The sequence below is a fragment of the Ranitomeya imitator genome, chromosome 9 (genome assembly GCF_032444005.1).
Source record: "Ranitomeya imitator isolate aRanImi1 chromosome 9, aRanImi1.pri, whole genome shotgun sequence".
Taxonomy (NCBI): domain Eukaryota; kingdom Metazoa; phylum Chordata; class Amphibia; order Anura; family Dendrobatidae; genus Ranitomeya; species Ranitomeya imitator.
The window spans coordinates 48708341-48732546 of NC_091290.1; the positions used below are offsets into that span (position 1 = coordinate 48708341).

A 24206-nucleotide genomic window follows, 5' to 3' on the forward strand; every position below is an offset into this window, starting at 1 on the left:
AGATTTTATAATTTTTATAATTAGGTCCAATTTTTTGTGTTGTGTTTGTAAAATGAATGTTTACAAAATAGGAAATCATGTAATTGTCATTTTTAATTGAATATAGGGATGCCCTTTTCTGAAAAATCCATACTTGAAAAAATTTAGCAAATTATGTTTCTGATTCATTAGGACCCAAATCATTAAAAATCTGTCATTAAAACAAAAAAAAGAAAATTGCTAATTTGGCACGTAATGGGTTAAATAAAGACTTAAAATGTCATAAATAGTGCAAAAACTACACTGTGTGCAGAATTATTAGGCAAGTTGTACTTTGATCACATGATACTTTTTATACATGTTGTCCTACTCCAAGCTGTTCAGGCTTTAGAGCCAACTACCATTTAAGTAAATCAGGTGATGTGCATCTCTGTAATGAGGAGGGTTGTTGTCTAATGACATCAAAACCCTATATAAGGTGTGCTTAATTATTAGGCAACTTTCTTTCCTTTGGCAAAATGCTTCAGAAGAGAGATTTGACGGGCTCTGAAAAATCCAAAATTGTGAGATGTCTTGCAGAGGGATGCAGCAGTCTTATAATTGCCAAACTTTTGAAGCCTGATCATCGAACAATCAAGCATTTCATGGCAAATAGCCAACGGGGTCGCAAGAAGCGTGTTGGGCAAAAAAGGTGCAAAATAACTGTCCATGAATTGAGGAAAATCAAGCGTGAAGCTGCCAAGATGCCATTTGCCACCAGTTTTGCCATATTTCAGAGCTGCACCGTTATTGGAGTAACAAAAAGCACAAGGTGTGCGATACTCAGGGACATGGCCAAGGTAAGGAAGGCTGAAAAACAACCACCTTTGAACAAGAAACATAAGATAAAACGTCAAGATTGGGCCAATAAAGAGCTTAAGACTGACTATTCAAAGGATTTATAGACTGATGAAATGAGAGTGACTCTTGATGGGCCAGATGGATGGGCCAGAGGCTGGATCAGTAAAGGGCAGAGAGCTCCACTCCAACTCAGACGCCAGCAAGGTGGAGGTGGGGTACTGGTATGGGCTGGTATCATCAAAGATGAACTTGTGGGACCTTTTCGGGTTGAGGATGGAGTGAAGCTCAACTCCCAGACCTACTGCCAGTTTCTGGAAGACAACTTTTTCAAGCACTGGTGCAGGAAGAAGTTGGTATCGTTCAAGAAAAACATGATTTTCATGCAGGACAAGGTTCCATCACATGCCTCCAACTACTCCACAGCGTGGCTGGCCAGTAAAGGTCTCAAAAAAGAAAAAATAATGACATGGCCCCCTTGTTCACCTGATCTGAACCCCATAGAGAACCTGTGGTCCCTCATAAAATGTGAGATCTAAAGGGAGGGAAAACAGCCCACCTCTCTAGACAGTGTCTGGAGGCTGTGGTGGCTGATGCATGCAATGTTGATCGTAAACAGATCAAGCAACTGACAGAATCTATGGATGGAAGGCTGCTGAGTGTCATCATAAAGAAAGGTGGCTATATTGGTCACTAATTTTTTTGGGGGGGTTGTTTTGGCATGTTAGAAATGTTTATTACTAAATTTTGTGCAGTTATATTGGTTTACCTGGTGAAAATAAACAAGTGAGATGGGAATATATTTGGTTTTTATTAAGGTGCCTAATAATTCTGCAGAGTAATAGTTACCTGCACAAACAGATATGCTCCTAAGATAGCCAAATCTAAAAAAAAACCACTCCATCTTACAAAAATAATAAGCTTTGATGTTTATGAGTCTTTTGGGTTGATTGAGAACATAGTTGTTGATCAATAATTATAATAATCCTCTAAAATACAACTCGCTTAATAGTTCTGCACACAGTGTATTTACACATAACTTTAATCATAGTGATTAATACACTTCCTGAAATGGATTCCTCTGAAAAACCTTGTCAGATTTTTCTGCCTCCAAAAACATCTGCCAACATGATCTAACTCTTTACTTCTCATTTCTTTCAAAAGCAGATGTGAATGAATAGATTTGAGTTGTATCAAATTAGAACTTTTCCAAAAAAAACATATTCTTCCAAATCCCATTTTGTGCTATTTGCTTTGGGCAAAACCAGCAAAATGGTTTAGAAGAACACGACACTCTAGGACTGTAGTGCTGTTGGTGCCCAAGTCAGGTATCCAACCTGTCAATATAAAATGTAATAAACTTGGCACTCGGTATGTGAAAAACAGAAGTTCCTTTTATTATGCATCCCAAAAAATTTTATGAAAGTTTTCGGTCCGTCACTAGGTATGCGCTGAAAAGCTGCTTGGTACCGTGAGAGGAGAAAAGCACATGGGGTTCGGGCAACTTAGTTGCAACAGGAAAGCGCTGAGTGCCGCGGTCCGTGGAGCAGCAATGGAGTTGAGCTATGGGAACACTCATCTCACGGTACAAAGCAGCTTTTCAGCGTATACCTAGTATAGCAGGCTCATTGCTCTGATGCACCTATACTTATAAGGGCGTTCCTCCACATCCAGTTCATGCTAAGAATTGATCTGATGATGGCCAAGTGATGAGCCTATTGATTGCCCTAAAGAAGAAGACAACTGGACTGGAACAGGTCTTTGCAGCAGGACAGGTGAGCTCTGGTTGATCATATTTTTTATTTTTCTCTGCATGCTTATTATTCTCTGAGGTCTGGAGAGTCATCAGACCCTTATAAAATGTTGCAAATAATAAATCATATTTACATAGCTACCCGTCGCTGAGTGTCCATTAGTCGGAGTCTCTTTCCTGCTCGGCCATTATTCCCATTGAACTAATTTAACTAAAAAAACATAAAAGTCATCCCACCGCATCAAGGTGACCATATTTGGGACAGTCCTAAGCTATAGTATTAAAACCTTACTTACCTTGTTACGTCTTCACATCCTGTCAAGTCCGTATCCCAGAATTCCAAGTGGCGGAAGTTCACCGACCTCCATATTGGGACACCCAAGTGATGGGTGTCTCAACATGGAAACTGCTGGTGGTACCAGCCTCTTGCGTAATACCACCGGAGGAACACCGTCGCACCACACACTCACACACACTGTATATGCCATACGCACCACACATGAAAACTGTTGAAGGAAAGAGGGCAAATAGTGTCGTATCTGAGAAGGTTAAAAGGTTAATCCATAAGATTGCACTCACCAGATGTAGCTGAGTTGAATCATTGAAAGGATTCGCTGCAGCAGATCCACGAGTCCAGGAAGGACCAGCCGTTAAATACAGATTGGGAAAATTGTGGTAAATTTCTGCGCTGCTGAATCACTGGAATTCCAGAATTATTAGTACATGTGGCTTTATTATTCTACGCGTTTCAGAGTTCAAGACTAGTGATGAGCGAATATACTTGTTACTCGAGATTTCTCGAGCATGCTCGGGGGTCCTCCGAGTATTTTTTAGTGCGCAGAAATTTAGTTTTTCTTGCTGCAGCTGAATGATTTACGTCTGTTAGCCAGCATAAGTACATGTGGGAATTCCCTAGCAACCAGGCAACCCCCACTGTTGTGAATTCTGCTCTTGGGCTCCCTCTGGTGTTTATAAGTGGTAGTGCTGCTGTCTTTGGATCGCAGCATTTATCAGGTGTGTTCACTTATTGCAATTTGGACTGGGCTATTTAGTCTTGCTTGATCCTTTAGTCAGTGCCAGTTGTCCATTGTATTTGGAGGATTCACATCCCTACCTGGTCTCCCCTGTTTTGTTGTTCTTTTCAACAAAGATAAGTTCTGGCTTTGTTTTTGCTGTTCACATGCTGTGGGCCTTATAGTTCAGTGCATTTTCATGTTTTGTCTTGTCCAGCTTGTCTGTGTAAGGATTTTTTGCAGCCAAGCTGTATCTCTGGAGATGCAGATATACCCTCCATGTCTTTAGTCAGATGTGGAGATTTGTATTTTCTGCGGTGGATATTTTCTAGTGTTTTAATACTGACCGCTTAGTACTCTGTCCTATTCTTTCTTTTTAGCTAGAATGGCCTCCTTTGCTAAATCCTGATTTCAGTCTGCGTATGTCATTTCCCTCTCCTCTCACAGTCAATATTTGTGGGGGGCTGTCTATCCTTTGGGGATATTCTCTGAGGCAAGATAGTTTTCCCGTTTCTATCTTTAGGGGAAGTTAGTCCTTAGGCTGTGTCGAGGTGTCTAGGGAGTGTTAGGTACATCCCACGGCTACTTCTAGTTGCAGTGCTAAGTTCAGGGTCTGCGGTCAGTACAGGTACCACCTTCTCCAGAGTACGTCTCATGCTGCTCCTAGGCCACCAGATCATAACAGTACAACTGGCCAACAATGAGTTAAATGCATCTCAGAAGAAGGGAAGAAAAGTGCTGAGCCATTTTTTTTCTGTAGTCTGTTTTGTCTTTCCTTCCCTCTTTTCCTCTGGGTGGCTCAGGAGTTAGGCGCTGGCATGGAGGTTCAGGAATTGGTTTCTCGTGTGGACCAACTAGCTGCTAGAGTACAGGGTATTTCTGATTATATAGTTCAGACTCCGGTTTTAGAGCCTAGAATTCCAACTCCTGATTTGTTTTTTGGGGACAGGTCCAAATTTTTGAGCTTTAAAAATAACTGTAAACTGTTTTTTGCTCTGAAACCCCGTTCTTCTGGTGATCCCATTCAGCAGGTTAAAATTGTTATTTCCCTGCTGCGTGGTGATCCTCAGGATTGGGCATTTTCCCTGGAATCTGGGAATCCTGCTTTGCTTAATGTAGACACCTTTTTTCAGGCGCTAGGGTTATTGTATGATGAACCTAATTCAGTGGATCATGCAGAGAAGACCTTGTTGGCCCTGTGTCAGGGTCAAGAAGCAGCAGAATCGTATTGCCAGAAATTTAGAAAATGGTCTGTATTGACTAAATGGAATGAGGATGCCTTGGTGGCAATTTTCAGAAAGGGTCTTTCTGAATCCGTTAAAGATGTTATGGTGGGTTTCCCCACGCCTACTGGTCTGAGTGATTCTATGTCTCTGGCCATTCAGATTGATCGGCGCTTGCGCGAGCGCAGAGTTGTCCTCCGAGCGGAGCCCTGAGCCTATGCAGTGTGATAGGATTTTGTCTAGAGCTGAACGACAAAGATTCAGGCTTCAGAATAGGTTGTGTTTTTACTGTGGCGATTCTGCTCATGTTATTTCTGATTGCCCTAGGCGTACAAAGGGAATCTCTAGTTCTGTTACCATCAGTACTGTACAACCTAAATTTCTGTTATCTGTGACCTTGATCTGCTCATTATCGTCATTTTCTGTCATGGCATTTGTGGATTCAGGCGCCGCTCTTAACTTAATGGACTTAGAATTTGCCAGACGTTGTGGTTTCCCCTTGCAGCCTTTGCAAAACCCTATTCCCTTAAGGGGCATTGATGCTACACCGTTGGATAAAAATAAACCTCAGTTTTGGACACAGCTGACCATGTGCATGGCGCCAGCCCATCAGGAAGATTGTCGTTTTCTGGTGTTGCATAATTTGCATGATGCTATTGTGCTGGGTTTTCCATGGTTACAGGTACATAATCAGGTGTTAGATTGGAAATCTATGTCTGTGACTAGTTGGGGTTGTCAGGGGGTTCATGGTCACGTTCCTTTGATGTCAATTTCCTCTTCCCCCTCTTCTGAAATTCCTGAGTTTTTGTCAGATTTCCAGGATGTATTCGATGAGCCCAAATCCAGTTCCCTTCCACCGCATAGGGACTGTGATTGTGCTATTGACTTGATTCCAGGTTGTAAGTTCCACAAGGGCCGACTTTTCAACATGTCTGTGCCAGAACATGCCGCCATGCGGAGCTATATTAAGGAGTCTTTGGAGAAGGGGCATATTCGGCCATCTTTTTCACCATTGGGAGCAGGTGTTTTTTTTGTTGCCAAGAAGGATGGCTCCTTGAGACCCTGTATTGATTATCGCCTCTTGAATAAGATCACGGTCAAATTTCAATACCTTTTGCCTTTGCTTACTGATTTGTTTGCTAGGATTAGGGGGGCTAGTTGGTTTACTAAGATTGACCTTCGAGGGGCATATAATCTTGTTCGTATTAAGCAGGGTGACGAATGGAAAACTGCATTTAATACACCCGAAGGCCATTTTGAATACGTTGTGATGCCATTCGGACTCTCTAATGCCCCATCTGTGTTCCAGTCTTTCATGCATGATAACTTTCGGAGTTATCTTGATAAATTCATGATTGTATATTTGGATGATATTTTGATTTTTTCCGATGATTGGGAGTCTCATGTGAAACAGGTCAGGATGGTATTTCAGATCCTCCGTGATAATGCTTCATTTGTGTCGGGGTCTAAGTGCCTCTTTGGAGTGCAGAAGGTTTCTTTCTTGGGCTTCATTTTTTCTCCCTCATCTATAGAAATGGATCCGGTTAAGGTTCAGGCCATTCATGATTGGATTCAGCCCACATCTGTGAAGAGCCTTCAGAAATTCTTGGGCTTTGCTAATTTTTACCGTCGTTTTATTGCCAACTTCTCCAGTGTGAGTAAACCTCTGACCGATTTGATGAAGAAAGGCGCTGATGTGACGAATTGGTCCTCCGCGGCTGTTTCTGCCTTTCAGGAGCTTAAACGCCGATTTACTTCTGCCCCTGTGTTGCATCAGCCGGATGTTTCTCTTCCATTTCAGGTTGAGGTTGACACGTCTAAGATTGGGGCAGGGGCCGTTTTGTCTCAGAGGAATTCTGATGGTTCCTTGATGAAACCGTGTGCCTTCTTTTCTCGGAAGTTTTCGCCTGCGGAACGCAATTATGATGTCGGCAATCGGGAGTTGTTGGCTATGAAGTGGGCATTTGAGGAATGGCGACATTGGCTTGAGGGGGCCAAGCACCGTATTGTGGTCCTGACTGATCATAAGAATTTACCTCGAGCCTGCCAAACGACTGAACCCTAGACAGGCTCGATGGTCCCTGTTTTTCTCCCGTTTTGATTTTGTGGTCTCGTATCTTCCGGGTTCTAAGAATGTTAAGGCTGATGCCCTCTCTAGGAGTTTTTTGCCTGATTCTCCTGGGGTCCTTGAGCCGGTCGGCATTCTGAAGGAAGGGGTGATTCTTTCTGCCATCTCCCCTGATTTACGATGGGTTCTTCAGGAATTTCAGGCTGATAAACCTGATCGCTGTCCAGTGGGGAAACTGTTTGTTCCTGATAGATGGACTAGTAAAGTGATTTCTGAGGTTCATTGTTCTGTGTTGGCTGGCCATCCTGGAATTTTTGGTACCAGAGATTTGGTTGGTAGGTCCTTTTGGTGGCCTTCTTTGTCGCGGGATGTGCGTTCTTTTGTGCAGTCCTGTGGGACTTGTGCGCGGGCCAAGCCTTGTTGTTCCCGTGCTAGTGGGTTGCTTCTGCCTTTGCCGGTCCCTGAGAAGCCTTGGATGCATATTTCTATGGATTTTATTTCTGATCTTCCGGTTTCCCAGAGGATGTCGGTTATCTGGGTGGTTTGTGATCGGTTTTCTAAGATGGTTCATTTGGTACCTTTGCCTAAATTATCTTCCTCTTCTGATTTGGTTCCGTTGTTTTTTCAGCATGTGGTTCGTTTGCATGGCATTCCGGAGAATATTGTGTCCGATAGAGGTTCCCAGTTTGTTTCTAGGTTTTGGCGGGCCTTTTGTGCTAGGCTGGGCATTGATTTGTCTTTTTCTTCCGCATTTCATCCTCAGACAAATGGCCAAAACGAGCGAACTAATCAGACTTTGGAAACTTATTTGAGATGCTTTGTGTCTGCTGATCAGGATGATTGGGTGGCTTTCTTGCCATTGGCCGAGTTTGCCCTTAATAATCGGGTTAGTTCTGCTACCTTGGTTTCACCTTTTCTTTGTAATTTTGGTCTTCATCCTCGTTTTTCTTCAGGGCAGGTTGAGCCTTCTGATTGTCCTGGTGTGGATTCTGTGGTTGACAGGCTGCAGCAAATTTGGGCTCATGTGGTGGACAATTTGGTGTTGTCTCAGGAGGAGGCTCAGTGTTTTGCAAACCGTCGTCGGTGTGTTGTTTCCCGGCTTCGGGTTGGGGATTTGGTCTGGTTGTCTTCCCGTCATGTTCCTATGAAGGTTTCTTCCCCTAAGTTCAAGCCTCGGTTTATTGGTCCTTATAGGATTTCTGAGATTATCAATCCAGTGTCTTTTCGTTTGGCCCTTCCAGCCTCTTTTTCCATCCATAATGTTTTCCATAGATCTTTGTTGCGGAAGTATGTGGTGCCCGTTGTTCCCTATGTTGATCCTCCGGCCCCGATGTTGATTGATGGGGAGTTGGAGTATGTGGTTGAGAAGATTTTGGATTCTCGTTTTTCGAGGCGGAAGCTTCAGTATCTTGTCAAATGGAAGGGTTATGGCAAGGAGGATAATTCTTGGGTTGTTGCCTCTGATGTTCATGCTGACGATTTGGTTCGTGCATTTCATTTGGCTCGTCCTGATCGGCCTGGGGGCTCTGGTGAGGGTTCGGTGACCCCTCCTCAAGGGGGGGTACTGTTGTGAATTCTGCTCTTGGGCTCCCTCCGTTGGTTATGAATGGTAGTGCTGCTGTATTTGGATCGCAGCATTTATCAGGTGTGTCCACTTATTGCAATTTGGACTGGGCTATTTAGTCTTGCTTGATCCTTTAGTCAGTGCCAGCTGTCCATTGTTTTTGGAGGATTCACATCCCTACCTGGTCTCTCCTGTTTTGCTGTTCTTTTCAACAACGATAAGTTCTGGCTTTGTTTTTGCTGTCCACATGCTGTGGGCCTTATAGTTCAGTGCATTTTCATGTTTTGTCTTGTCCAGCTTGTCTGTGTAAGGATTTTTTGCAGCCAAGCTGTATCTCTGGAGATGCAGATATACCCTCCATGTCTTTAGTCAGATGTGGAGATTTGTATTTTCTGCGGTGGATATTTTCTAGTGTTTTAATACTGACCGCATAGTACTCTGTCCTATTCTTTCTTTTTAGCTAGAATGGCCTCCTTTGCTAAATCCTGATTTCAGTCTGCGTATGTCATTTCCCTCTCCTCTCACAGTCAATATTTGTGGGGGGCTGTCTATCCTTTGGGGATTTTCTCTGAGGCAAGATAGTTTTCCGTTTCTATCTTTAGGGGTATTTAGTCCTTAGGCTGTGTTGAGGTGTCTAGGGAGTGTTAGGTATATCCCACGGCTACTTCTAGTTGCGGTGCTAAGTTCAGTGTCTGCGGTCAGTACAGGTACCACCTTCTCCAGAGTACGTCTCATGCTGCTCCTAGGCCACCAGATCATAACACCCCACGTGTACTTATGCTGGCTAACAGATGTAAATCATTCAGCTGTGGCAAGAAAAACTAAATCTCCGAGCACTAAAAAATACTTGGAGGACCCTCGAGCATGCTCGAGAAATCTCGAGTAATGAGTATATTCGCTCATCACTATTCAAGACTCATTCATCAGGAAACACCACTGTTCCTGTGGTGTTTCCTGATGAAGGGGTCTTGAACTCTGAAAGGAGTAGAATAATAAAGCCACATGTACTAATGATTCTGGAATTCTAGTGATTCAGCAACGCAGAAATTTACCACAATTTTCCCAATCTGTGCACACCACACACACCACACACACACACAAACTGAACTGTATGTGCCGTACACAGCCTCTTGCACGGTACCACCAGCAGAACACCATCGTGAACACGCCACCACTGGGATCAGCTGAATGATTCACTGACTGCCGCCATCTTTGCACAGGAGTAGCGCAGTTTAATGTGACCGCCGCTATCTGTCTGCACAAAGATAGCGGCGGTGTGATTTACTACGCCTCCGTGAATTCCGTGCTTGCGCAGTGAACCGTTTGGCTGAACTCGGCGGTAGATGCGCGACGTGTCTACAGGCAGAGGAAGCCGGTCACATTAAAGGAGTTTTCCCACAAATTAAAGTTAATTTTAAAAATTATCTGTGTGTGACCGGGGAAGGAGCATACCACAATAACAAGCAAAAGACAATACTGACATTACAGCAGAGGTTCATATAGGATTAATTTTGTCAGGTAAAATATTTCACTGACTGTTTAAACAATATTTTACCTCACAAAATGTATCCTCTGTGATCAAAGCGCACAGGGGTGAGAGAGACAAAGCACAGGGAGGAGACAGCTCAAATGGGACAGCACATTAGCGGACAACACAGCACAGGGAGGAGAGCAACAGCAGACAAGGGGGATAGCACATGGGGTAGACAAATCAAAGAGGAGAGCACAGACGGGAGAAGTCAGCACATGGGGAAAGAGAGAGTGGATAGATGGGTGAGCACATGGGGGGGGAGAGATTCTCAATACTGCAAAGCCTGTCCCATCATGACATTACCGCCCTCCCGATGCGATAGCATCGGGCCTCCATCTAGTATATATATATATATATATATACTGTATATATAACTGCATAATCTTTGGCTTGTATGTGTAGCCAAAATGAAATATACACCTGCAAAGCCAGCATAGATTACAGTAAATTTCTTGCATGATTGTAGCTAAACCGGCTCATGCTAATACCTGTAAAAAAGTGTGCGGAATGAGGCAAAAGAAAATAAAAAGTACAATTTTTTCTGCCACAACTTCTCGAGTAAAATTATTGTAGAGATATATAGATAGTCATACCTTAGAAATGACATATTCACAATCCCCATGCATGTGATATTGCAGCTGATCAAAAGTTGATATGTGGGATCCTCCTTCTATAGAACAGGTTGCAGAACAAGGAATAGCTGTACAATTCCATTTGCCACTATAACATGAACTGTATATAAAGCATAGTTAAAAGATCTTGCAAATATAGATTGGATTAGTACAGCATCTATTGTATATTGTACATATATTTTTACTGTGGGATCCAAGTGGCAACATATCCACCTGTATGGCTATTATATAAGAAGATAAGTACCGTATATCCAGAATTACTCCAAACACGTATACCGTAGATATATTTCAGTGTTGCTTACAAGAATAAAGTACAAAGACAATGTTGTTGCTCTACTTTCCAAGACTAATAGTTCAATATGTAGTTAGTAGAGATAAGTTAATCTATTTTAAATTAATAAAATTACTTTTCAATTTTATAAAATTTGTGGATTAAGGTGAATTTGTATATTGGGCGATTCATAAAAAAAATATAATGTTCACTTGACTTAGCGCTTGACTGTCCAGCAACCCCTCTCTGTTTTGTTCATCAGGTGTCATTTTCCACCATGTCGCTGTATGTTCAGCCCCTCTACACTAGCCAGGTATCAAAATATAAGGTCTAACCACTGTATCGGTGAGGCGTGGGATGACATCATAAAATTTTGAGCTCTAGTTAGCACGGAGGAGATGATTGATGTGGTAGGACACCCGAAGACCGAACTGGATAGGTGCTGCTTGGCTGGATGTGTGCATAGTGGGACAAGTTGGCAATTCAGACCTCAGTACATAATAAAGTTAACTCATTTTGTAGCACACAAATATTTCCTGACCAAATTCGAATGGATTTGCCAAATCAACTATTAGTAGATTTGCTCATCGGTATTAATTAGCGAAGAAGTGACACTCACTAAGCACTTTAAAGGGAACCTGACAGCAGGATCAACGCCTATATTTAAATTAAATTGCTGCATTTGTCCTTTAAAGTTTGCAGTATTTACTGATGCTCACGTTATCAATTTTTTTGCCACATATTCAAATGACTAGTCAGAAAGGAGTGCACTACACCCTGACCCATTCTGTCCTGTCTGCAGGTAGCACACATATAGAGGCATGATTAAGATTTCTGAGCCGTCCTTACTTTCTCCTAACAGAAATTTGCATCCCATTTCTGCATGTCAATACCGCGACTTCGGGCATCCACATTGACTGCAAGTCTCTGGCACTTAGGCAGAGATCTACTTCATATGCACAAAGTCACGATATTGACAAGCAGCCACTGGACTGAAAGTTCTGGGAGGAGAATGTATGGAGGGCTCAGAGATCTCAGTCATGCCTCAATGGGTGTTCTATCGACAGGTGGGGCCCGACTGGCCAGAGTGTAGTGCATTCCTTTCTGAGTAATCTGGTCATTTCAATTTGTGTGAAAGAAGATGGAGAAGGTGAGCTGAATACTGTATACTTGTCCCACACAATGGGGTTATTATCTCATCTGTAATCAACTTTAAAAGACAAATGCAGCCAAATAATTAGATCCTAGGTGTTGTCTCTACTGTCAGGTTCTTTTTACATTTTTTTCTGTTTATACAATATAAGCCACGTCAAATTGCCCCGAAAGGGAATTACAAACGTGACCACTTCAATTACTGCAGAAACAGATGTTGAGAGTAAGTGGTGGTACCGTCTTCATACGGGCCTACGTGAACTGCAGGACTAACTTCAAAGTTTATGTGGTCTATCGTGCTTTTAATCATTTCAGATTTAGTTTCAGATTTACAGACTATATTAGGTCAATCTCCATGGGTTCGGGTTCACCATGAGTAATGGAACATGTGAGAAAAATATACAATGATAATCCCAACATTTAGCATTTTGTAGGTTTTTAATAGGTGCCTGTGTAAAGAAGTAGATGACCAAACGTGGCGTAAAAATTGTATTGAAGTTATTGTTTTTCTTTCCTTCTACTAAGAACCTAATCTGTTATACTGAAAGCAATACATAATGCATTTATTAATTTAATATCACAAATGGAATGAATGGGTTAAAACTGCACTGCCGGTAATATGATGGAAAAGGAAAACAGAACAGCTTATTAATTTAATAAGCCACCTTCCTGGATCCCATTTTCCTTTTCCATCAAATTAATGAAAGTGCAGTGTTAACCCATTCATTCCATTTCTAATGTTATTTAAAGGGAAGGTGCCGCGTTTTAATATTGTAAAAAAAAAAAAAAACCTCTTTAATTCCTTATTTTTATAAGTTATTTTCAAGTGCATAGTATTTATTGTTTTTTTTTTATTCATTTTTTTTTCTGCCACTGGGCGCCGCCAATTTCATTTGCAGGACTGTAAGTGTAGCTGCACGACACTTACAGTCTTCACATACGGCTGCCCTGGACATAGACATCTGTAGTCGGGAGCCGACCCCATAGCTAGCATTGTCTGCTCTCTGCTCTGATGTGGCCACGCCCCCTGGGCTTTCTCCACATCACAGCAGAGGCAGGAGATCGGTGCCATCTTGCTTCAGCCACAGTGGAGTGTACCTGACTGTGAGCTCCACTGTGACTGAGAGCTGTGCTGTTGGAGGAGCAGCTCCATCTGTCTCCCCTCACACTCAGCGGCCATTCCCTGTCCTCTGCTGCCTGGTGTGTGGCTGTAATCCCTAGAATCACTAGAGAGGGTGAAGTGCTGCCGTCTGATGTTCTCTTTTCAGGAGCTGCAGAGAGGTAACAGAGGGGGATGGGGGAGAATCTCTGTGCTGCTCCGACCTCTCACTGCAGCTCCTCACAGGACATCAGACCCTGCATTTATCACTATACTGTGCTGAGCCAAGTATCTAATGCTCTCCTGTGTAATACTGTCTGCTGAGCCGTGTATCTAATCCTCTCCTGTGCTGACCTGTGTATCTAATACTGTGGAATACTGACTGCTGTGCCGTGTAGCTAATCCTCTCCTGTGTGATACTGTCTGGTGAGCCGTGTATCTAATCCTATCCTGTGTAATACTGTCTGCTGAGCCGTGTATCTAATCCTATCCTGTGTGATACTGTCTGGTGAGCCGTGTATCTAATCCTCTCCTGTGTAATACTGTCTGCTGAGCCGTGTATCTAATCCTATCCTGTGCTGACCTGTGTATCTAATCCTCCTGTGTGATACTGTCTGGTGAGCCGTGTATCTAATCCTATCCTGTGCTGACCTGTGTATCTAATCCTCCTGTGTGATACTGTCTGGTGAACCGTGTATCTAATCCTATCCTGTGCTGACCTGTGTATCTAATCCTGTGGAATACTGACTGCTGAGCCGTGTATCTAATCCTCTCCTGTGTGATACTGTCTGGTGAGCCGTGTATCTAATCCTATCCTGTGCTGACCTATGTATCTAATCCTGTGGAATACTGACTGCTGAGCCGTGTATCTAATCCTATCCTGTGCTGACCTGTGTATCTAATCCTCCTGTGGAATACTGACTGCTGAGCCGTGTATCTAATCCTCTCCTGTGTGATACTGTCTTGTGAGCCGTGTATCTAATCCTCTCCTGTGTGATACTGTCTGGTGAGCCGTGTATCTAATCCTCTTAATTCTCTCCTGTGTGATAGTGTCTGCTGGGCCGTGTATCTAATCCTATCCTGTGCTGACCTGTGTATCTAATCCTGTGGAATACTGACTGCTGAGCCGTGTATCTAATCCTCTCCTGTGCTGACCTGTGTATCTAATCCTCCTGTGGAATACTGACTGCTGAGCCGTGTATCTAATCCTCTCCTGTGTGATACTGTCTGGTGAACAGTGTATCTAATCCTATCCTGTGCTGACCTGTGTATCTAAGGCTATGTGCACACGTCCGGATTTTTAGCGTTTTTTTGTGGAATTTCACCATAAAAACGCTATAAATCCGCTAAAAAAACGCTAACATTATGCATCCTATCATTTAGAATGCATTCCGCATTTTTTGTGCAGATGTTAGCGTTTTTTTCCGCAAAAAAAAACGCATACTGCAAAAAATCCGGACATGCTCTATCTTTTTGCGGATTTTTTGCGGATTTCCTATCAAAAAGGACATTCCGGAAAATTTAAAAAAACGCAAAAAATCCGCGCAAAAAACACGCAAATTCCGCGAGAAATCAGCGCGAAAAAAGCACGCGGATTTCTGGCAGAATTCTCAGGATTATGTCAGGAAAAAATCCTGACGTGTGCACATAGCCTAATCCTGTGAAATACTGACTGCTGAGCCGTGTATCTAATCCTCTCCTGTGTGATACTGTCTGCTGAGCCATGCATCTAATCCTATACTGTGTGATATTATGCTGAGCCGTGTATCTAATCCTCTCCTGTGTGATACTGTCTGGTGAGCCGTGTATCTAATCCTCTCCTGTGTGATACTGTCTGGTGAACCGTGTATCTAATCCTCTCCTATGCACTCCTCTCCCCCCTGCATATCTTTCCCCATTGCACACACAACTCAATGCGTGCGATAACAGGAGCTGCGGGCGTCATGCTGTATTATGGCATTATGTGAGATCTATATGACGGTATTATGTGATCTGTATGGTGGTATTATGGTTGATCAGTATTGTGAGAATTATATGGTGGTATTGTGTGTGATCTATATGGCGGTATTATGTGAGAACACTATGGCAGTATTGTGTGATCCATATGGCGGTATTATGTGAACACTATGGCAGTATTGTGTGATCTATATGGCGGTATTATGTGAGAACACTATGGCAGTATTATGTGTGATCTATATGGTGGTATGTGAGAACACTGGCGGTATTATGTGTGATCTATATGGTGGTATGTGAGAACACTGGCGGTATTATGTGTGATCTATATGGTGGTATGTGAGAACACTGGCGGTATTATGTGTGATGTATATGGCGGTATTATGTGAGAACACTATGGCAGTATTATGTGTGATCTATATGGCGGTATGTGAGAACACTGGCGGTATTATGTGTGATCTATATGGCGGTATGTGAGAACACTGGCGGTATTATGTGTGATCTATATGGCGGTATGTGAGAACACTGGCGGTATTATGTGTGATCTATATGGTGGTATTATGTGAGAACTGTATGACAGTATTGTGTGATCTATTTGATAGTATTGTGTGTGATCTATATGGTGGTATTATGTGAGAACACTATGGCAGTATTATCTTCAGAAAGCGGACCCATTCTATGGTGGTTCTGGCTGAGCACCTGCACGCAGGTCTGGGGTAATAGAGGGGACAGCATGACCTCCAGTTAGGTGCAGTCAGGGCTAGTGAGGCAGCTGAAGAGAGGGGTCTCATTTTTATCGTTACTATATGGCTACATTTCCTTCCCAGCTTCACCCCAGACTGCGCCTGTCACCTCGCTTTCACACATCGCCAGGACAGGATGGGGAAGACAGGATCTGAGGAGGGGAATGGGGTCTGCATGCAAAGTCTGGATCAGACCAGGCCATCAATCTGCAGAAATGTTTCCTGGAATTCTGTGGAGCAAACAAGCAGATAGTCCATCCATGTGTATAAAAGACAGCGCTCTATGTACAATCCCTGGCTGCTCCGCGCACCGAACAGGGGGCCCCCATAGACCAGCACACTGCTCTCCTGAAATACTCTGTGCTGCTGTCACCCTGCTCCCTCCACAACATATCTCCCAGAATCCTTGCTGCCTGCCATCCTCGGTAACCGTAGACTTGTCAGTATAAGGCTGCCTTCACACTAGCATCGGTACGGGCCCGTCGCAGTGCGTCGTGAAAGAAATGCCCGACGTGGGCAGCGGAAGCAGTCTTACGATGCTTCCGCTGCCCCATTGTAAGGTCTGGGGAGGATGGGGCGGAGTTTCTGCCGTGCATGTGCGGTTGAAAATGGTGGACTCGACGCACAAACGTTACATGTAACTTTTTTTGTGGCGGCGGTCCACCAAAACATGACGCAACCGTCGCACGACAGTTACGACGTGTGGCAATACGTCGATAATGTTAGTCTATGGGGAAAAAACGCATCCTGCAAACAACTTTGCAGGATGCATTTTTTCTCCTGAATGACTCATTGCAACGTACAGCCAACAACGCTAGTGTGAAAGTAACCTAAGGCTGCCGTCCACTATCAGTATTTGGTCAGTATTTTACCTCAGTATTTGTAGCTAAAACCAGGAGTGGGTGATAAATGCAGAAGTGGTGCATATGTTTCTATTATACTTTTCCTCTAAAGGTACCTTCACACTCAGCGACGCTGCAGCGATACCGACAACGATGTCGATCGCTGCTGCGTCGCTGTTTGGTCGCTGGAGAGCTGTCACACAGACAGCTCTCCAACGATCCCGAGGTCCCGGGTAACCAGGGTAAACATCGGGTTACTAAGCGCAGGGCCGCGCTTAGTAACCCGATGTTTACCCTGGTTACCAGCATAAAAGTAAAAAAAAAAAAAACACTACATACTTACCTACCGCTGTCTGTCCCCGGCGCTCTGCTTCTCTGCACTTCTCCTGCACTGGCTGTGTGAGCACAGCGGCCGGAAAGCAGAGCGGTGACGTCACCGCTCTGCTTTCCGGCTGACCGACGCTCACAGCCAGAGCAGGAGGAGTGCAGAGCACAGCGCTGGAGGACAGACAGCGGTAGGTAAGTATGTAGTGTTTGTTTTTTTTACTTTTACGCTGGTAACCAGGGTAAACACCGAGTTACTAAGCGCGGCCCTGCGCTTAGTAACCCGATGTTTACCCTGGTTACCAGTGAAGACATCGCTGGATCGGTGTCACACACGCCGATCCAGCGATGTCTGCAGGGAGTCCAGCGACGAAATAAAGTTCTGGACTTTCCTCAGCGAGCAGGGGCCTGATCGTTGGTCGCTGTCACACAGAACGATTTCCTTAATGATATCGTTGCTACGTCACAAAAAGCAACGATATCGTTAACGATATCGTTATGTGTGAAGGTACCTTAATTGTTCCACTCCTGGTTTTGGCTTACACATACTGAGGTAAAATACTGACCACATACTGCTAGTGTGACGGCAGCCATACTCTGCAGTCACCAACAAAATGGCTCCTCACTGAGTTCCTGAATATCATCCTCTCTAATCCCTTAGCAAACACCCAGAAGGGGAGGAGACATCACACACGTCAGCAGACTCCGCCCATAATTACTGCAGTGCTGTAATGTGAGCTATTTGTACACTAGGTTTTTCTGAAATTTCAGCAGCTGCTCCCCCTAGTGTTGAAAAGTGGAAATTCCAAAACTTTTCAAATTATTTTTCATATTATACTAAATTATAAACAAATGATAATATTTTTTAAGAAAATGTAATCATTAATTCTTTACATTTTTACAATTTCTGAAAAAAATTTTTTTTTGATGGCACCTTCCCTTTAAGCAAAGGGTCTTTGGTAGCATCAAGCATTCACATTGGTTGTGGTCACACAGCTACACCAGGTGATTACCGTTTTCTTTGGTCTCCTTATTTTTACCTAGATAAGACCCTATTGTGTGTATTCTTATTCCAACTTTTTACTTTATATTAATTTGTTGTAATTATAATGGGCTTTATGTCAGAAAGAAGTGGTTTGCTTTGTCTATAGTATAAATTGGTCAGTAGATACTGTCTGTATTGCAATTCTAGTAAATATTACTCAGTTTGGGCAGTGGACAGAGGTTTTGGCACCATCAATGTTCATAATTGGCATTTAAAGCATGACTGAGCAATAATTGATCTTGCAGAAGAATCTTGAAGAAGGGGAGTGATCCAGACTACATACTGTATAGAGCCCTGGGTTTGGGCATTGTTCCGTCTGTGTGCAGTGTTCAGAGAGTTAAGTATGAAGTCCACAAGGAAAGTGTGCCAGTCTAGGCCACACAACGTGTGTGAAAGAAAAATAGGGATACCATGAAAATAACTTATCGCAATGTGCCGCTTTGGATGCTAGATATGGCCTGAACACCTTTGATGTCCTAGAAAGTGGAGCAGGGATAAAGGAAAGCTCAGCAACAGCAGGTATGGAGCTGGGAGCCCTGGAATGCATAGATGTGGGTTTGTGGGGTCCTTGAGACAGAAATGGCAAAGTTGGTGCTGAGGCAACGTGTAGGCTGGACTTGGAGGTGCTAATGATAAGTTGGGGCACCGGTACTGCACAGAAGTTTAAGTCATATTTACAGCAATATCAAACAGTTAATGAAGCTGGTAATAACCAATGAGATAACATAATGTGTGATTTTTGTAAACTATGTGAATCTTCTGCTTCCTAAGATAGCAGCACAGCTTTGGAAATCAATTCATTTTTTCACCAGAGTAACAATACATATGATAACTCTTTTCAACCAGCTGTACCATTAGTAATCTTCCCCTCTTTTCTTTCATTCTGAAAAACAAGTGAAAAATGGAGGAACAGAGGCTCCAATAATGATGCTTTATGGAACCTTCGTAATCAGGAGAAGGTTTTATTCTACTTACCAACAAACTTATATAAATATATTTACCAATTCACCTTGCAGCTTCTTCTTGGTGCCCGAAAGCAAAACTGGTTGTCGGGAAAGCAAATGACCTGGTTTGTATGTAAGATTGCATGCATGTTTTGAATTTTTTTTAAAGATATAGATACATCATCTGTTCCATCACTCTGGTGAGCATTTATATTGATTTCCAACTCTGTAATTGTTCATTTGGATTTAGTGGATTCAGATAAGTCCACAGTTGGCTAGCTTTCACTATGGAATATGATGTCACTATATATGTTGAAAATGAAGATTTTTATTTTAAGATTATTATTATTATGTAGCCAACTAAAACCAGCAAATGAATTTGTTTTTACTTACCAAATCCTGCATGAAGTAGAATAATAGTCTCCTTGTTCGTAAATATTGCCATTGTAACTACAAGGACATTCCTCGACCGGTATACACTCATTCCTGCCCACATCGTCAAATATTAAACCTTTAAAAACGCAGAAAAAATGATAAAATCTAAAGTGAAAATCTACTAATTACACACAGTAAAATATGGCAAAAGGGTCTAGTAGAGTGAACACATGAAAAAAGGTTATGAAAGATATCAGCCAAGGAAATGAAAAATGAAAAGTAGAAAATAGGAAGAAAAAAATAAATAAGTATGGCCCACTGTAAATTTGCCCAGATAGAGCGATCTTTCAAAGTCGAATGATCCTTCATGGGTTAATTTAATCAAGTGGCTGCAAATAGTGCCCATATACCTTCAATATCTGTAGGCTGAACAGCTGTTCTTCTAATGCTCATGCATTCTACTAACACTCTGCCAACAATGCAGATTTATCAAGACTGATGTTAAGAATAATGAAATTGTTTTCATTAGAAGACAAGTGACTCTTAATACAATTAATGCATGTTGAAATGTCTTAAAATAATAAAATTAAATCTACGCCTGCTATCCAGATTTTACAACCTTAAAGGTGAATTAGTGAAGCCTACGAAGCCTACTATCCTGATACACCGTAGTTGCACACCTATTGTAGTTTTGTAGCCAGTCGTCAATTTACTTTGTATGAGGCCATGCTACACAAATAGTGCAGACACTACGGCACAAAAGAGCAGTTTGCCATCTTCAAACATGGCTCTGTTACACTAAAAATCAGATGCAGATTTGACAACAAATTTGCATCATTTCCTAATTTCAGTATTTGTTTAAAAGTGAAGACTCTACCCACTTCTGGTAAATCCCGATAACATCTCTTGGCACTAAAAACTGGTGAGTGACATGAAAAGTCATACATGGAGTCCACCATAATTTGCAACTTTTTATGTTAAAATCTGTCACAAAAAGATTAATAAATTCCCAATAACCATATCTTCATATAAATAATGTTTGAGGCGGTGTATGAAGAAGTCACAGGCTCCAAAAAGTATTCTAAAAGTCTCAACGAGTGAGTTTTCAAAGAATATTTTAGAGACAAGCATTTTGAAGAAGAGAAAGCTCACTGACCTGCAGGACAGGCGCAGACTTCCACGCAATGTTCATCACACACAAGTTGTCTTTCTGGATCCGAGCAGGTGTTCACACAAGGTGAGCCACACTCCATGTAGTTCATGTTTAGTTGACAAGATTGGTCTAGAAGAGAAAAGTTCAATGTTGTTTTTTGTGGCCTATTAGACAGCTTAGATCCCATCCTCATCTGCTTTCTAACAATTGATATTGATAATAAACTAAACTTAGCATGTTAATCTTTCTGCCTACATATAGCTCATTTTTCATTCATGCACACAACCTCTTTAAAGAAATATAGCAGTTGAGTGATGCCCTAATTTCATACTATGGCCCTTTCCATATCTCATGTTTCTTTAGATCAATGTTGTATTTATATAAATCTGATCTCCTAAAACATGAAGATACTGTATGAGAACAATTTTTTATCCCTAAACTTCAAGTCCATCTATACTAAAACAGTTTGGAAAAAAACAGTTATCTCTGTTTTCATACTGAGGTTCATGGTATTTTTAAATGCAAATGTAACATAGTAACATAGTTAGTAAGGCCGAAAAAAGACATTTGTCCATCCAGTTCAGCCTATATTCTATCATAATAAATCCCCAGATCTACGTCCTTCTACAGAACCTAATAATTCTGATATCACCCAAAAGGCCCCCAAGAATGCCACCCAGGGCCCAGAATGTTCCAGTTCAAAAATACAAACTTTTACCAATCCATAAGAAACAACTTTACACAAAAAAACACATAAAATATAACAATCCGTACATGCACCTCCAATCCAAAAGAACAACAATCGACACGTGCCCAACAACAACACCTGACATGCATATCTCTCCCCGGCTGAACACCCCACTCTAAAGGTACCTTCACACATAACGATATTGTTAACGATATCGTTGCTATTTGTGACGTAGCAACGATATCGTTAATGAAATCGTTCTGTGTGACAGCGACCAACGATCAGGCCCCTGCTGGGAGATCGTTGGTCGCTGAAGAAAGTCCAGAACTTTATTTCGTCGCTGGATCTCCCTGGAGACATCGCTGGATCGGCGTGTGTGACACCGATCCAGCGATGTCTTCACTGGTAACCAGGGTAAACATCGGGTAACTAAGCGCAGGGCCGCGCTTAGTAACCCGATGTTTACCCTGGTTACCATGCTAAAAGTAAAAAAAAACAAACACTACATACTTACCTACCGCTGTCTGTCCTCCAGCGCTGTGCTCTGCACTCCTCCTGTACTGTCTGTGAGCCGGAAAGCAGAGCAGTGACGTCACCGCTCTGCTTTCCGGCTCCCAGACAGTACAGGAGGAGAGCAGAGAAGCAGAGCGCAGCGCTGGAGGACAGACGGCTGTAGGTAAGTATCTAGTGTTTGTTTTTTTTTACTTTTAGCATGGTAACCAGGGTAAACATCGGGTTACTAAGCGCGGCCCTGCGCTTAGTTACCCGATGTTTACCCTGGTTACCGGCATCGTTGGTCGCTGGAGAGCGGTCTGTGTGACAGCTCTCCAGCGACCAAACAGCGACGCTGCAGCGATTCGGATCGTTGTCGGTATCGCTGCAGCGTCGCTAAATGTGAAGGGGCCTTAAGTGTGCATGAGTCCTTAGTGTGAAACCTTCATACATGCGCATGCCATCACAAGCAAACTTTTTTTAAGTCAGATACTAACTATTCCTAATACTAGAGTCATGAATTATACAGTAAAAATTAGATCTTTATATTTTGATATTTTAATTACAACGTGTCGATGTTCAATGGGTTTGTCCACTACTAGAACAACACTAAAAATTTGGCCTCAATAAAATAGTATAGCCTAAAATCACCTCCCATGCCAGTGTAGTTCCCATGGTGTCAGCATTCACTCTCCCGGCGGTGTTGTGACACATGACGCTGACGCCCAATCATCGCTGTCGTTACGGTCTCTGCCTTTGGACAAACTGAACATGAACAGGAAGCCAGGATCATCTGCGGCCCAGACTTCCTCTTCTTGTTCAGTTTGTCTGAAGGCAGAGACAGTGACGCCTGGCATCACGTATCATTCCATCGCATCACAGCCCAGAGACGAGCGCTGACACACTGGATCGGCTCCAGCACGGAAGGTGAGTATATGCTACATTATTTTATCAGGGCAGAACATTCAGTTTAAGAAGGTTTTGTCCTAGTAGTGGACAAACCCTTTAAAGGCCTTTTTTTATGTAATAATGATCATCTGAATTATTCCTCTTATGAACACAAATTCTTGATCTGCTGCATCACTAATCTGCTTTCTACATGTCAAAGTACCCTTAGTGAAAACATTGTCATCCTAAATTATAATACACGTCAGAGCCTGTATTGGGCATAAATGGCCTCTAAAGGAAACTCTGTTCCATGGAGCCATAGTCACTGTGTATATGTCCATATGGTGGCTTTATACAGCATACATTTATAGAGGAATTGTCCTCTGGAAGCAATTAATACCTCGTCTTCAAGGTTTCACATGGAGCTGTCATAATATTCTTTTCTCAAAAGAGGAATAAAACTATTGAAAATTGTATATTTAAAGGTAACCTGTCATGTCCCAAACACTATTAACCTGCAGAGATTGAGTTAATCTGCAGGTTAATAGCATTCTAAAGCTGTGCGGCCACCGCACTGAAAGAGCTACTCCGAGAAGGAAATTCATAGTAGTCCCCTGGCAGCCTCCGGCTTTCAGTCATAGAGGCGCGGTTTCAGTCATTGTTCAGTACATAGTGAGCGGTAGCTGTTACCACAGCCAGCACTGACTGACAGCCGTATCTACAGTCTATCAGTACAGGAGCGACTATCAGTCAGGGCGTGGTTACAGCCACTGCTCACTTTATACTGAAAGCCGGAGGTTGCCATGAGGAATACTGTACATTCCCTACTGTGCAAATTGCCTCTTCTGAGAAAAAGAGGACTTAAACTCTATAGCGCCACCTGTTGGAAGTAGCGATCCTACAAGTCACAATCAACCCTTTAACAAGTCGTGCAATATGACTTAGGATAAAAGCCAAATCAGTATCTCAATTCGCAGACATGGTGTTTCGGGCTGTTGGCCCTCGTCAGTGTGAAGCATGAGAACTGATTTGGCTAGGTGAGAGGCTCTGGACTGGGGTCTAAGGCCTCTAACCTAGCCAAATCAGTTCTCATGCTTCGCACTGACGAGGGCCAACAGCCCGAAACACCGTGTCTGCGAATTGAGATACTGATTTGGCTTTTATCCTAAGTCATATTGCACGACTCGTTAAAGGGTTGATTGTGACTTGTAGGATCGCTACTTCCAACAGGTGGCGCTATAGAGTTTAAGTCCTCTTTTTCTCAGAAGAGGAAATTTGCATATTATATTTCCCAGAGGAGCATTGCACGGTGAATAAGCCTCCTTACCTTGACAAGCCAGAGATGGTATGTCACTCTCCATTCCCTACTGGTAAATTTACTTTCAGCACAGAGGCCACACAGCTTTAGAGCACTATTAACCTGCAGATTAGCCCTATATCTGCAGGTTAATAGCATTTGGGGACATGACAAGTTCCCTTTAAGAAGGTACAATAGAGCCCGCTAGTCTTTGGTTAGTGCTATATAACGTGCATGCACAAATTACACATTTGTGTACCCTATGATGAGGATCTCACTGTTCATTAATAAAATTATTGATTTAGTTAGCAGCAAAATGTGCAAACTTACAACAAAAATC

General features: G+C 42.7%; 1 protein-coding gene across 1 annotated transcript in view; it reads right to left on the reverse strand.

Annotated features, from left to right (window-relative positions):
• Positions 1–20610, reverse strand: part of LOC138648607 (mucin-2-like) — a 195918-nt gene extending 175308 nt beyond the window's left edge. Inside the window, exons 1-3 of the mRNA XM_069738394.1 lie at positions 20505–20610; positions 19367–19484; positions 10562–10700 (exon numbers count right to left, since the gene is read on the reverse strand). Coding sequence (XP_069594495.1) covers positions 10562–10700; positions 19367–19484; positions 20505–20610 — 363 coding nt within the window. The remainder of the gene's footprint in view (positions 1–10561; positions 10701–19366; positions 19485–20504) is intronic.
• Between the last annotated feature and the right edge of the window lie 3596 nt (positions 20611–24206).